Source organism: Morus notabilis, unplaced genomic scaffold (genome assembly GCF_000414095.1).
Source record: "Morus notabilis unplaced genomic scaffold, ASM41409v2 Scaffold467, whole genome shotgun sequence".
NCBI lineage: Eukaryota > Viridiplantae > Streptophyta > Magnoliopsida > Rosales > Moraceae > Morus > Morus notabilis.
The window spans coordinates 996438-1010655 of record NW_010361652.1 but is presented as its reverse complement, the minus strand read 5'-3'; the positions used below and the strand labels follow the sequence as shown (position 1 = coordinate 1010655).

At 34.8% G+C, this 14218-nt stretch overlaps 1 protein-coding gene across 1 annotated transcript; it reads left to right on the top strand.

Moving 5' to 3' along the window:
• The first annotated feature begins 552 nt into the window (after positions 1–552).
• LOC112092047 lies at positions 553–978 on the top strand. The gene has a single exon (XM_024167199.1). It carries the CDS (start codon positions 553–555, stop codon positions 976–978), a length of 426 nt encoding a protein of 141 aa, XP_024022967.1.
• The last annotated feature ends 13240 nt before the right edge of the window (positions 979–14218 follow it).

Sequence of the window (14218 nt, the reverse complement as noted above, 5' to 3'; positions counted from 1 at the left end):
AAACCCTTAGGGTTTTGTTTTTTTTTTTTTTTTTTTTTTTTTTTTTTTGAGAGAGAATTCAATACAGACTTTAAGAAATCCATTAACTTAACAAAACTTAAAAGGAAAAATATTACCATAAAAAAAAAAGACAAATACATAATACAAAATTCAAGGAAAAATCTATCCTTTATATTAAGAAACCTATTAATTTAAAATACCCATTCCAACAAAAAATAGAAAAAAAATCTAAAAAATTAACAAACTCATTATTTTGCACAGATTTGTTCTTCATTTTTTTTCTTCTTTATGTTTTGAAAATTGGTGCCTAACTAATGTTTTTAGAGGGAAACACATTCAATAAACCCCAAATATCAATACCTAATCAATAATTTAATGGTCATATCAATATTTTTGTTTAAAAGAATTGGCAAAATCAAAATGGATGGGGAAAGATGAAAGACATTTCATAATTTGGAGGACACAATAGGTACATTTTGAAGTTCATTGGGCATGTTGACACAAATAGCAAATTTCATGAGAAATTTATATGTATTTCTGTTAAAAAACCTGATGGAATCAGACAAAGGGGAAAAGTCCGCACAAGCTATATGGCACACACTAGAAATAGTTCATGAGGAAACCAACCACGTTAAGGAGACTAAGATTAATCATCTTATTCGTGCTTATGAGATGTTTGAAATGAATGATAATAAATCTATTACTTCTATGTACATTAAATTCACCGATATTATTAATGGTTTGAACTCTCTTGATAGACCTTTCAAGGAAAGTGAATTGGTGAGCAAAATTGTACGATCCCTACTAAAGTCTTGGAATGTCAAGAGAGCCACTTTAAAAGAGATGAAGAATCTCTCAATAATTTCACTTGACGAGTTGATTGGATTCTTGATGACTTATGAGCTTTCTCGCAAGAAAGATAAAGAAGAGGAAGACAAGAAGAAGAAGAAGGGAATAGCATTGAGGGCTTCAATCTAAGAAGGTGAAGCCAATGAGCCAAACACTGAAGATGAAGAACTCAATCAACTTGACATGGACTTGAAGAAGTATAAGAAGTTCTACAACGAAAATGAGAATAAAACACTTGAGTTCCCTCCCCAATAGTGCCCGAGTCTTTACCCGTTCACCTTGAAAGTCCTCTTTGAACTCTCCTCTTCGAATTCCACGGCACCATATTGGTACACCTTGATGCCCAATAAGCTTGGATGTGTTGTGGGTACCGTCCTCTCTATCACCTCCTTTCATGGAGGCAGTTAAGGACCAATAGGGGCACATGCCCCCATTGCAAAAATCAAAATTCGTTATACTAATATAACACAAGAGCTAATTTAATTCAGTTTTTGTGTTGTGCCCCTTTAATATTGATTAGTCCACATTTTAAGGAGTGTATATCATGGGCTTGTATTTAGATCTACGTGTCAAAGTCCCAGGTAATTTTCACTCCATGTTCCTTTCATTTTTAAACAATACTTTTTTTTTTTTTTTAATTTTGCTCACATGCAAAACCTTTTCTCTCCTTTTTATTTTATTTTAAACTATTATTTTTATTTTTCCTATTTATTTATTCCTTCATTCTCTGTTCATCCTTAATTTTTCTTTTCTTTTATTCACTCTCTATTTTTTTCTTCTCCAACTTTCACAAACACTAGAAGAAAAAGAATCTTTAACGATGATATTTTTCGTCGCTAAAAATCATCATGTTATTAAAAAAATTGTCACTAAAAGTAAAAAAAAAAATTATAGCAAAAAAATATTTTCTTTTAACGATGAAATTTTCATGGCTAAATTTTTAAAACTTGTCGCTAGAAAGACATCATCAAATAATAACGTTTACTTGATTTTACTATATTTTTATTCTTAATTGTGCCCTAGTGAATTCAAATCCTAGATCCGTCTCCCTGGCCAACTTTTTCTTGATTTTGCTATAATTTTTATTCTTAAATGTGCCCTACTGAATTCAAATGCTAAATCCGTCAATATTCGGCCTCTGGCCAAAAAGCAGGGAGGGAGGAGTAATTGATCCTATACGCCATTCCGTGCAACCTTGCATCATATATTGGTGGTCAATGGAAAGGACACGTGGGATCAAAATGAGAAATTATAATTATTTTATTTATTTCACCCATTTGAATTTTAAATTTTAAATTTTTATAATAAAATTTTTTTAAAAAATATCATATATAATTTTTTTTATTACAGTAAAAAATTTTTAAAAAATATTAAATCTCAATTTGAATTAAAAACTTAAATATGTGAAATGAATAAATTGATCATTTACCAATACCAATTACTTCTTATATCATAGGCTATTTAGAATTTTTCAGAGTATTGTACCTGCATTTGGCTTCCCTCACGCTAAAAGAGCAAAAAAAAGAAAAAAGAAAAAAAAAAGCAAAAGAAAGTTTGATATTTTCTGATTGGAATTTTGAAGCACGAGCAGAATTCTCAAGCCCCCTCTCTTGCATTGGATGCTTTACCCAGAAGGAGACGGCGTATGGAAAGATCTAGCGGCTTCAACGTTTGGTTATTCATCAATATCATTTTTAAGGTCTAATTATTTATCTAATACCGCTTTCTCTCAAACCATTTAAAAGGATGATATTGCCCTTATTTTTGAATAGTCTCCATCTCATATTACTTACTCTCTTTATTGTTCATTTAAACCCATGAGGAGGTCTAATTTAAGCAAACTGATGTCTTATTCATTTCACTGATTTGAGTTTAGAATTTGAGTTTTATTACCGTAAAAAGCTCTCATAAATAGTCATATCTAACTTTTTTACTACAGTAAAAGGCTCTCACATAAAATCACATCTTAACTCGAAGTAAAAATGAAATCAGTAAACTAAACGGACTCTCAACTTAAAAAGGCAACCTCAACCCCTTTATATAGAGATTTTGAAGAGGAACAGTTTAATTTCTTTTTCAATTTGGGATTTTCTCTCTTAAATTTTGCATAAGTTTTTCAAAGAGAAATTTGTATTACAAACAAGCTCCAAGGCAAATAAAGCAGAAGTTGAAAAAATTTGTACTACATAAACAAAATCAAGAGAAATACTAAGATGGGATTTGATTAATTTAGGGGGTGTTCGTTTTGTGGATAGGGCTCGAATCAGCCCAACTCAAATTGTGAGCTCGGCCTAAGTTGGCGTTCGGCAGCCTCAACTCGAAATCAAATTCGAGTTACAACTTGAATTTACTCCTGCAGATTGGAATTCAACTACCCCTTCAATTCCCATTAACTCAAACCTTTCTCCACAGTTCCCCTTCATGTGATGGTCTCGACTTTTTCCTCCAGATTCCCCTGTGCTCCTGACCATTACTCTCTTTCTCCTCTTTTGAGAAGCTGCTCTCTCCTCTCTCGACTCCCATTGTTCACAGAGATTCGCTCAGAATTGAAAAATTTTTCCCCTCTGATGGTGAATCATATTCCCAGGTCTGTTTCTTCTTATGAGGGAGGAACCTTTTCTGGCTTCTTCCTTCTACCCAAAACGGCAAAAATAGCTAGGAAACGCAGTCCTCGACGACCGCCGTTAGCAGTTCTTTTGGGTAGATGTACCCGCAACCGGCGACGTAATCCTCTGCACTGCCGTAATCAGTTGAGTTTTTTCCGTAGTGGTGTCGGTGGCGGAGAAATTTTGGTAGGGCATCGTCATCTAAATTGGGGTTTTTGCTAGAAGAGCACCCACATTCATCCACCGGATCCAACTCGGTAAATTTGCAGACCCTTTCTCTTTGTTTTTCTATTTTCATCCACAATTCTTCCGTTGAAACGATTTGTAGCGAGAACTAGTTGCATAATACATTAATCGACTAGATCCCTTAAGAATTGGTTTCCAGCCATGTTCGTTGTTGTTTTCGGTGTTAATGTTGCTATATCTAACCTACAACACAATCTTCCGTAACCACAAAATTGAACATCTTTGTAACATTGATTTGCATGGTTCATATTTTTACCTATCTATATAAACATACTATGGACTCGGAAGAAAACTGAAATGTAAGGCAGAAGATAAATCAATGTTAAACTATAAGTGATGTTCTTCGATAAAGAAAAGAAAATACAAACTGGTGAAGTCTACTTTGGTAAGAGGAAAAAAATGGTACTGAGCTTGAAATTAGAATTCTCTTTTTGTGAACTCCTGTGTTTGGATAAAAAGAAAAAAACAAAGCGAGTTAGTTTCCCATGACAATGATAGTTTGATGTTGTTCCCTAAGGTATATCGGTAAAGCAATGAATCTGTGCAACCATATCTCTTCCTTCACTTTTATCAGTTGACCGACTATGGAGATATACATGCATATCTGTTAGACATATTAGATACGGCTTGCTGAATATTCCAATAATGCTCATACCATGTCACCGGTGCTAATATTACTCCATTTGTACATATATGTTGTGCAGATGAACTCTTTGTTCTTATTGGATTTAGTACTTTGGCAGTGATGATTTTTTTGGCATATCAGTTTCGTTGTAGCGATATCCTCTTAGTGTATGGCAATTGTCAGTTGCTACTGCATGTAATGAGGTTTGTTTGGATTGAATGTCATATGTTGTCGTTTGTTATTGCATTATGACCTATGCTTTTAAATCCCTGGCCTATTACTATGTGGTTTGGTAGCATAAGTGACATCCCAGGAGGATAATGCTTTGAAACTGTGATGATACAAGTATAACCAAATCTGAGCCAATCAAACGGTTATGTACTTTAATCCTCTTTCTTCTTTGTTCTCAAATGAGCTGACATGTTTTGCTTTAAACATCCATTCTTCTTTGTCGTGGCATATGTCTCTTTGTTCTCGTGGTTGGTGGTCTTGGTTGTATGTATTAGATTTCACGACGGAGTGAGGATGACGTGACCTTCTATTGGTCTAAGAAACAAAAAACTACGATTTTGAAGCAACTTGCGGACTACAACAAAAACAACAGGGGCCGTCAACCTGAATCGGCGGGTTGGGAACAATGGGCGAAAGATTTGTCCCCACTTTTTTCATCACCTATTCCTCTAGGGCGCGTTAACGAGGCAAAGGAATGACTGAAGAAAAAATTTAACGCGGAGCTCGCCTTCTGCACAAACACTGGACTAGGATGGGATCCAATCAAGAATACCCCAACTTGCACTGACGAGTATTGGAATAATTTCTGTAAGGTTAGTATATGGCATACTTACTCCATAATTTCATTTGTTATATGTTTTTTCTTTCATGACGGAATGATTTCTGCGAGGTTATATGCTTTTCCTAATATTGCTCATTTCTAGACTTGGCAAAAAAAGAAACTAAACTTTATTCAGAGCTCCGAAATTGTGATGGGGAGCATTTTTATATGCTTTGGTTCTTACATATAATGCAAGATTGGGAACGAATTCCTTTGAAATATTTGGAAGGCTGCAAAGCTAAAAGAAGAATATTTCTCTCCTTTTTTTTTCTTTTTTTTTCAGTTTAAACTACAAGAGATTGCTAATTGGTTAGAGACAATTTGTGGTTGGCAGATATTAGACATGACAATAACCTTTGTTGATGAATTTGTTTGTGTAAAGTAGTCAGACATGAAAAGATTTATGTATATATATGCATACATATAAAGATATATATATATATATATTTATATATTTATTGGGCAATCTCATATTTTTTCGTACTTGTACAAGTATGGAATAGATGTCCTTTTTCATTTGCCTTCAAGGTTGGGTGGTTTTCCATTGTTAATCATATGCTCAAATGTGGTTGTTATGTGTTCAATAGACACACAAGTGGGTGAAGCGTGCAAGCAAGTATCCCCTTAAGAACTATGAGCTCTACTACGAAGCGTTAGCTAGTAGGCGTGCTCGCGGTGCATTTAAAGCGGGTTTGGATGAGAATGATGAGGAAGGTGACGTGTCTTAGCCGCTAGTAGGGGAGCATGAAGTTGAGGGCGGCAATTCGCAACCTCTAGAGGGTAAGGAAGCATTTGTCAACACAATGAGAGGTGCTTTAAACTTATCAACTCGTCCCCTGAACATGGCCTCGTCATCTCGACATATATCGAAGTACAATAGCAAAAGTGGAGCACGGGGTGAGGATCCCAAGGCAAAATCTATTTTGAAAAGTATTGCCACTACACTGAATGAGCGACAGAATAGTCGAGATACAAGTTCAGGTGCTTCTCAGCGCGTGGAATCCCAGCGTACAACGTTCCAGAAGTGTCAGACAGTTATTAGTGAGATGTTACTGGACGATGAACAAAGCGTGTTGTTCATGGAGTATATAAATTGGAACCCTAATTGTCAAGAGATGTTCTTAGCATGAATGAGAGTCAAAGGTTGTTTTACGCATTGAGAACATTGAAAACCATACCAAATAATCCAGGACCCAACGTGCAACAATAATTTCCATATTATACGAACTCCGCTCCACCATATATGGGTTCGCCTGGACATTTTCGCCCACCAGTCTAAAACTTCGCACAACAGCAGCCTCCTTTTCCCTAAGTACCCTCTAATTTTAACCCACCACAACCTTCTTTCCAACAACCTACTCCTACTGGCCAACAATCCCTTCCTAACTTCCAAAATTTCCCACTATTATTTGTGAACCCCCAATTCCCACCCCTACCCGGCCCCTTTGGAGGAACCAGAAGTGATGAGATTTAAGTTGAGTGTTCATTTTTTAAGCGTGATTTCTTTTTCCATTTGATTGTGATGTAGTGTCTTTGTTTCTTATATGGAACGATTATTTTTCATTTCAATTTGACACCAGCTTTAGATAGCGTGTTAAGTTTGTGAGTGTGTTTCATGTTGCATTGTAGACTTTGATTTAAAACGTTAATTTTATGTTATGCATAATTGATTATGTACCATTATATAATATAACATTGTTCATTCCATATACCAAATATTAGTGTGTATATTATGAATTGTATTGGCAGACAGAATGTGGAGTGGCGGACCATCAAACGTGAGAAACAATGGTCCACCCGAATATGACTCTGATGATGACTACATTCTTGGAGCAGCCGCTGTTGCGGTATTCTATTTGGCGTACTTGGAACATCCACTTCCGACTCTTAGGAATAATAGCCACTACACATGTACGCAACGGCTAAGTGATTTGTTAAATGGACACGAGATGGTTATATACAATAAGATTAGGATGGGCAGCGATTGCTTTAGGCGACTGAGTTGGTTACTCGAACAAAAGAATTTATTGAGGAGTACTAGAAATATGAGCGTTGATGAGCAATTGATCATTTTCTTGACAATTGTTTGCCAAAGTGAAAGTAATAGAGAGACACAACATCAATGGCAACACTCGGGGGCTACAATTTTAAAGTACTTCATGGTAGTGTTGAATGCCATATATCGTTTGCGGCATGATTTTATTAAGCCACTTGACTTTAACTGCATCGATCCACTTATTGAGGCAAGTGGAAACAAGTACAAACTTTGATTTGATGTAAGGCATATCTCTCCTTTTTATTCTTGTTCGTATTTAACATTATAATAACGCAATATTTTGAGATTCATAATAATGTTCCTTCTATTTGTCGCAGAACTGTGTTGGCGTGCTCGACGGAACGCACATTCCCTGAGTACCGCCGCCAGAAAATGCAGAGGTCTGGAGAAATAGGAAGGGATTTAACTCACAAAATGTTTTGGGAGTGTGTTCCTTCGACATGAAGTTCACGTATATGCTTGCCGGGTGGGAGGGTTCCACGCACGACGCACGAGTTCTTGAATTAGCACTTGAAACGCTAGCAAAGAAATTCCTTGTCCCTCCAGTAGGTACACAGAAATCTTAAAATGGGTAATATGCATAAATTTGAATCTGTGTGGGTTTGAAAAGTTGTTACAAGTCTGCTAAAACATTTTTTGCTCCCACAATGTAGGAAAATTTTATTTAGTAGACTGCAGTTATGCAAATACAGGTTGTTTCCTAACTCTTATTGTGGTTGTACGTACCACTTGCAAGAGTATAGGGCACGCCGAGGTTGACCTCGAAGTGAGCGGGAGTTATTTAACTACACCCATTCGTCGCTTAGGAATTATATCGAGCGGACATTCGGGGTGTGGAAAGTGAGGTTCCGCATTCTAAAGATAATCAACAATTACCCGATGCAGAAACAAGCGAGAATACCTATTGCTTGCGTTGTGATACATAACTTCATACGCATGTATCAACATGATGACAGCTTCATAAATCAATACTTACAAGATGGTGTACCGGTAATTGAAATTGACCCCTTGAACGCGGATGAGGATGTCAATCAAAATCATAACCCAGATTGGAGTACGAAAGGACCAAGAAACACCGCGAGTCGAAAGGAGATGGGTCTTATGAGGGATGAAATAGCGAGAACTATGTGGCAGGCTCATGGTGAAAATAACAATCGCTAAATAAACACATATCAGTTATCATGTATGATATATTTGTTTTGTAACAGGTTCTGTTGGATTGTAGTGGCCAATTCAAGCATATGCATTTTTGGATTTTTGTGCATTATATATTCATTATTACGAATTGGTCGTGTGCATTTTTTTTTTAATTTCCGTGTTTTCTAGTTTTTTTCTTTTTTTTTTTCATTTCCCAACTTGAATGGGGGGTGGTGGTTGGAATTGTGAAATTGGTGAAGTGGACACTCATAACTTGAATTGAGAGGAAGGTTTGAATCACCATTTGCACTCCTAAACACTAACTTTGATTTCACTTTTAATTCCAATTGGAATTGTAACTTCAATCTATGCACTCAACTCAAATCACAAATTGTAATCGGCGAAGTGAACGAGGCCTTTTTGTTTCATCCTCCTTTACCAATTTCATCCCCTGCCATCAATCTTTAGTCAAGCGTATCGAAAAATAATAGAGCTGAGATTTGTAAGGTGGTCAAGAAAAATGAAATTTTCACTAGTTTACTACACATGTGATATTGGCTATTTGCTCTTCAAGTTCACTTTTCCCAGAACACTAAGGCCTTGTTCGACAGCCTCAAAAACTAAAAAAAAAATACAATTCGAGTTATAACTTTATTCAAGTTCATGTTCTTTTAAGTTGAACTCGAGTTTAAACTCGAGTTCAAGTTTTCCCTTCAATTCGAGTGCAGAAACTCGAACTCAAATTAATGAACAATATTTTTTCTATTCTTAAAAATGTAATAACTTTTTCGTTTTAATCTTGATTGAGATGATTTTTTTTCTATGCGTTGATAACGAAAAGATGAATAAAATCTCACCCATATACCCTATTAAAATTTTTCATCACCATTGAGTTTTTATTAAAATACTATCTAAATACAAATTCAAGTTTTGACTCACTCAAACACAAACTCAAAAAGATTCTTATCTCAAACTATAACTCAAATGTACACAACCAAACACAAACTCAAGTTACAACTTCAACTCAAGTTATAACTCAAATTTAACTCAAGAATTACACTCAAGTCACACTCCAAAAGAACATGCCATTTGCTCTTCAAGTTCACTTTTCCCAGAACACTAAGGGATTGTTCTTTTGGAATAAAACTCAAAAAAAGTTTGAACTCGAGTTACAACTTTATTTAAATTCATATTCTTTTGTAAAATTTGAGTTTGAACTCGAGTTTGGGACTAAACTCGAGTTCAAGTTTTCCCTTCAACTCGAGTTCAGAAACTCGAACTCAAATTAATGAACGATATTTTTTCTATTCTTAAAAATGCCATAACTTTTTCGTTTTAATTCTAATTGAGATAATTTTTTTTTCTATGCATTCACAATGAAAAGGCGAATAAAACCCCACCCATATACCCTATTAAAATTTTTCATCACCATTGAGTTTTTATTAAAATACTATCTAAATACAAATTTAAGTTTTGACCCACCCAAACACAAACTCAAAAAGATTCTCAATTCAAATCATAACTCAAATGTGCACATCCAAACACAAACTCAAGTTACAATTTCAACTCAAGTTATAACTCAAACTCAACTCAAAATCATCACTCAAATCACCATAACTCAAAAATGCAAAAGAACAACCCCTAAAATGAGACTTTTATGCAAAGAAGTCTCACCAATCCGACGTAGCATTAGCCTCTGATCAATATCATTATAGAACTATTTAAGAAGTGGCATACTTGGAAGGGCATTGTTATATCATATTCTATCTAATTAGATTTCACTTAATATGAAAAATCAATTCTAATTAGTTCATAACTGTGCAATTCAATTTCATGCCTAAACTGGAAAATATAATGGCTTGTAATAGTACTAGAGGATATATGCATCAAACTCACAAAGAAAAATAATCATAGAGAGAACCAAATTACTTAAAAAGAGAGTTAATGCAGTATGATTGTGTTGCATGCAATTGAAGGGCAAAAAACACGATCCTATGGACTATTTATGAGGCATATTTACGAGGCATTTTAAAAGATTTGAACAATTTATTATAACTGTATACCCACAAAGTTTTGAAACCTCAATGTTTGACACATAATTGCAGATCATATTTACGTTCATAGATTTCAACATAAATATGATATTTTCTTTGTAAAATATTAATGATCGATCATTTAAACAGTTTAATGCTTTTAATTCATTAGGACTCAGATTCTTAAACAATTTTTGATGTCTCAAATAATGTTTAATTAATCGCATTTTACAACATAATTTAAAAAATAGTCATGTTTTTATTGTTTTGAGTTCATTAAATGACGTGGCATCTTGTGATTGGTTTAAAACACTAAAATCCAGATAATCTCAATCTAATTTATTGCATTGCATGTTTTGCAAGTGTCTCAAGTGTCTTAACAAACTATAAATTTTGGTCAAGTTGAAAATTCAATCCATACCCAAAGATAAAAAATAAAAATAAAAAAAGAGAGAAGAAAATGTTAAGCTATGAAATGAAAATGAACCAAGTTAAACTTGGATAAAAATTTCAATGAATTCTCTGCGGAATCTTCCGATTCTCTTGCTTAGTTATCCCAATGGAATGGGCATTGAGCGAATCTCAAGCTTCATGTTAAGAGGTGTTAAGTTTTTTATTTGATTGAACTAAAGATGCAAATATTACTTAACAAAAAAAAACTAAAGATGTAAAATGTAGGTCCCACAAATATCAAGTAAATAGTAGTTATAGCATAGTCATAGAGAGCTAAAAAGTGGACAAAGAGACCATCACTTGTTTTATGGCCAACAGGAACATAAAAAAAAAGAGGGCATCTCAAAGAGGGAAAAAAATAAAAAGAAACCCATTTAGATTTAGATGGTTGTCCTTCTAAGTTGAGTGTTGCTAATTAGCTATTGCAAAAGGAGTTTTTAGCTTGGTCTCTACGGTGACTCTGATGGGTGTCACTTAAAAGGCAAAGATGGAGAGAGAAGGAATGAAACTATATATTGTCAAGAATCATATTTATTATATAACATAATAAAATTAGCAAATGGGTAGGCAAAAAGTCTATATATAATGACGATATATGAAATTTTCATATATAGGCTAGCTAAGACTTAAGAGCGGTCACCTTTTTCAAGGAGTCGCCAGCCATGAGTTGGACAACATTACATCATAAGCATTGGGTTCCTTAGTCACATTCTAATGCCTAAGACAGAAAAAATCAGTTCATTTTGGTATATAGAATTTGGAGTCCCCATCAGATTTCTTTCCTATACTATCTGTGGTTCAGTGTGCTTTGCAGTACATTGATCTTTTAAGTATGTAGTAAGTAACACACTTGGAATATAACTCATTATTTCAGTTATTATACCGGCATTCAAATTTCAAGGATGTTAAGAAATTTTCCTCATACAATATATATGCTAGACTATTACACAGATATACAAAGTTTCTTATCTTAGATGAAAAGATTTTATAAAATCATCGAGTGAGTTAAAGAGATAAGTATATATAATTTCATCTAATCAGAAATTAGGAGTTTCAAAGTCTTATAGACAGTGAAACAACGCATTCTTACAAAGGTCTTTTAAATAAGGAAAATTTACAAAAGTTTTCCCCCAAGTTTAAAGTGATCAAATGCAATCATTGCATTCTTAAGAATTTATAAAAATTACCCTCAACTCAAATTGTCAAGCTCTTAAAAATTTTCAGCCCTGTGAGGGATTCATTCAAATTTGAACATGGTGATTACTTGAGATGAGGTTAGAAATAGTTTTTCATGAAGAAAAGGATTTTTCAAGATAAACTAAAAGGTGTAAGAAGGGAGGGGTTTTTAAAGGGATTGACAATTTAAAGGGTACGTTTTTAGTAAATCTTGATAATCCAAGGTTCGAAATCGAATTTTATTTGAACTCGGGGGAGGGAGGAATTTGTGATTTTCCCCACTGCAGAATATTTAAGTAGTTTTATTGGGGACGATATTGAACTTGTGGTGCAAAAATATGTTAGCTCGGAACATTTCTGCAATCATTTATTTGTAGTAGCTTAGGATTGTGAAACCACTTTGTTATCTTTCAAAGAGAGTATATATTATTATTTTATGGAAAGAATAGGAATATAAAGCCAAAAAGGAGAAAACGTGATTGCAAGAGATATGAACATTTTTTGAAAAGAACAATGGTGTTTGTACATTACTTTACCGCATCTCCTACTTCTGTAGCATTAATGTTTTGATAACATCCCATTTGAAGAAAAAGCGACCTGTTTCTTTTTTTTTTTTTTTTCCTGGTGATGATCAGGTGAATATAGTTTAAAAACAAAAAGGAACTTATAATTTGCTTATTTTGCTTATGTTTGATTCTCAATGAATATGTCCGTACTTTTGATGAAATTCATCTGTAGAATCAGCCTGTCAGTAACATCGGTACTATTTGGTTTAGAGCTAAATTAAGTAGTGAATATCACAGTGTGACACTCTTTATGCATAAAGAATATTTATGTTTTGGACATTGCCATGATGAACACAATAGCAACTCCAGCCCTGGAACTAATTTCGCGGCCGTGTCTGTTCGCCGTTCGTTTGAGAATTTTTTCAAGATCTAAACAAGTACAATTATTTACAGATCTCTTATACTATCATCGATCAACAGAGCGGAACGACTAGAAAAAGAAGGAAGTGTCACAAAACTTGCACAACCAAGTACTCTTTGTTCAGCATATTCTGTGTTTGTTTGGCATAATACTTGAACTTTCTAGCTAACTGCATTACTATCATTTAACCTTCGGATTAAGGAAGGTCAGAAAAATTAAAAGAACCTTAATATTAAACGGCTATTTTAATATGACAAAACAATTGCGTAGCTGCTGATGTACTTCTGTGTTTGTTTCACATGATATTCGAACTTTCTAATTGCATCGGTATACCATTTGATCTTTAGATAATGGAGGAACTAGGAATTCATAGATAGGGGAAAAAAATAGAACGGAACATGAAAATAACTATAAAAAAAAAAAAAAAAACGTGTTATTACTATGTGTGCATTGCGTTATTGTAAGTCGACAGATGATCACAATTAAGATGCGCAGCAACTTCAATGCATGCATGAGTGAATTACAAGAGAAATTAGAGAGACAGAGAGAGAGGAGAATAACAAAACGAAAAAATTATGGAAGCAAGCATAAGGCTGCAGGCTTAATAGAATCATGAGTACTACAGTTTTGTAAAGGGCGCTCGGCTCCATATTCCAACTCATGCATGGGCTAAAAATATTAGACGGCCAAAGTTTGCCTCTCGGGATCGGAAACACGGCTTTCGTAGAATCGGGCAATGAAGGCGGACGCTTTGCGGTCAATGCCAGGCTCCGCGATCCAGCCGCCTCTATCTTCATCGCTCGGACATATTCTTCTTCTGATGTACACTCCTTCCTCTGAGTTTGTGTCATCTCTGCTGCTGCTTGAGAAGCAGGCACTGAAAATGCTGCACAAGGAAAACAATGAAGATGTCGACTTTCCTTGTCTCCCCATGATCTCCTTCTTTTAACTCTTGTTGTTTTTCCAAGTTTCTTAGCTCCAAAGTTATTGAGCTTCAAGGGTTTAATTCTTGAGGCTTGAAGGGGAGATTTTCTTTCACTCTTCTCAATTCTTTTGAGTGCGTTTGCTTTGAGTGAGTGATGCTGAATCAAAGCATGTGATGATATTTATAGTGGGAAAACCCCAGTTGGGCCCCACCATCAATGGACAATTGGGATCCACTCCCCAGCCAGTTTTGCTGCTTTTGTATGATTAAATGGACGGCTGGGATCTTTCGATGTGACACGGTATGATATTTTGATGGGTATTTATGATGGTTGGGAAACTAGGAAAAAGAAA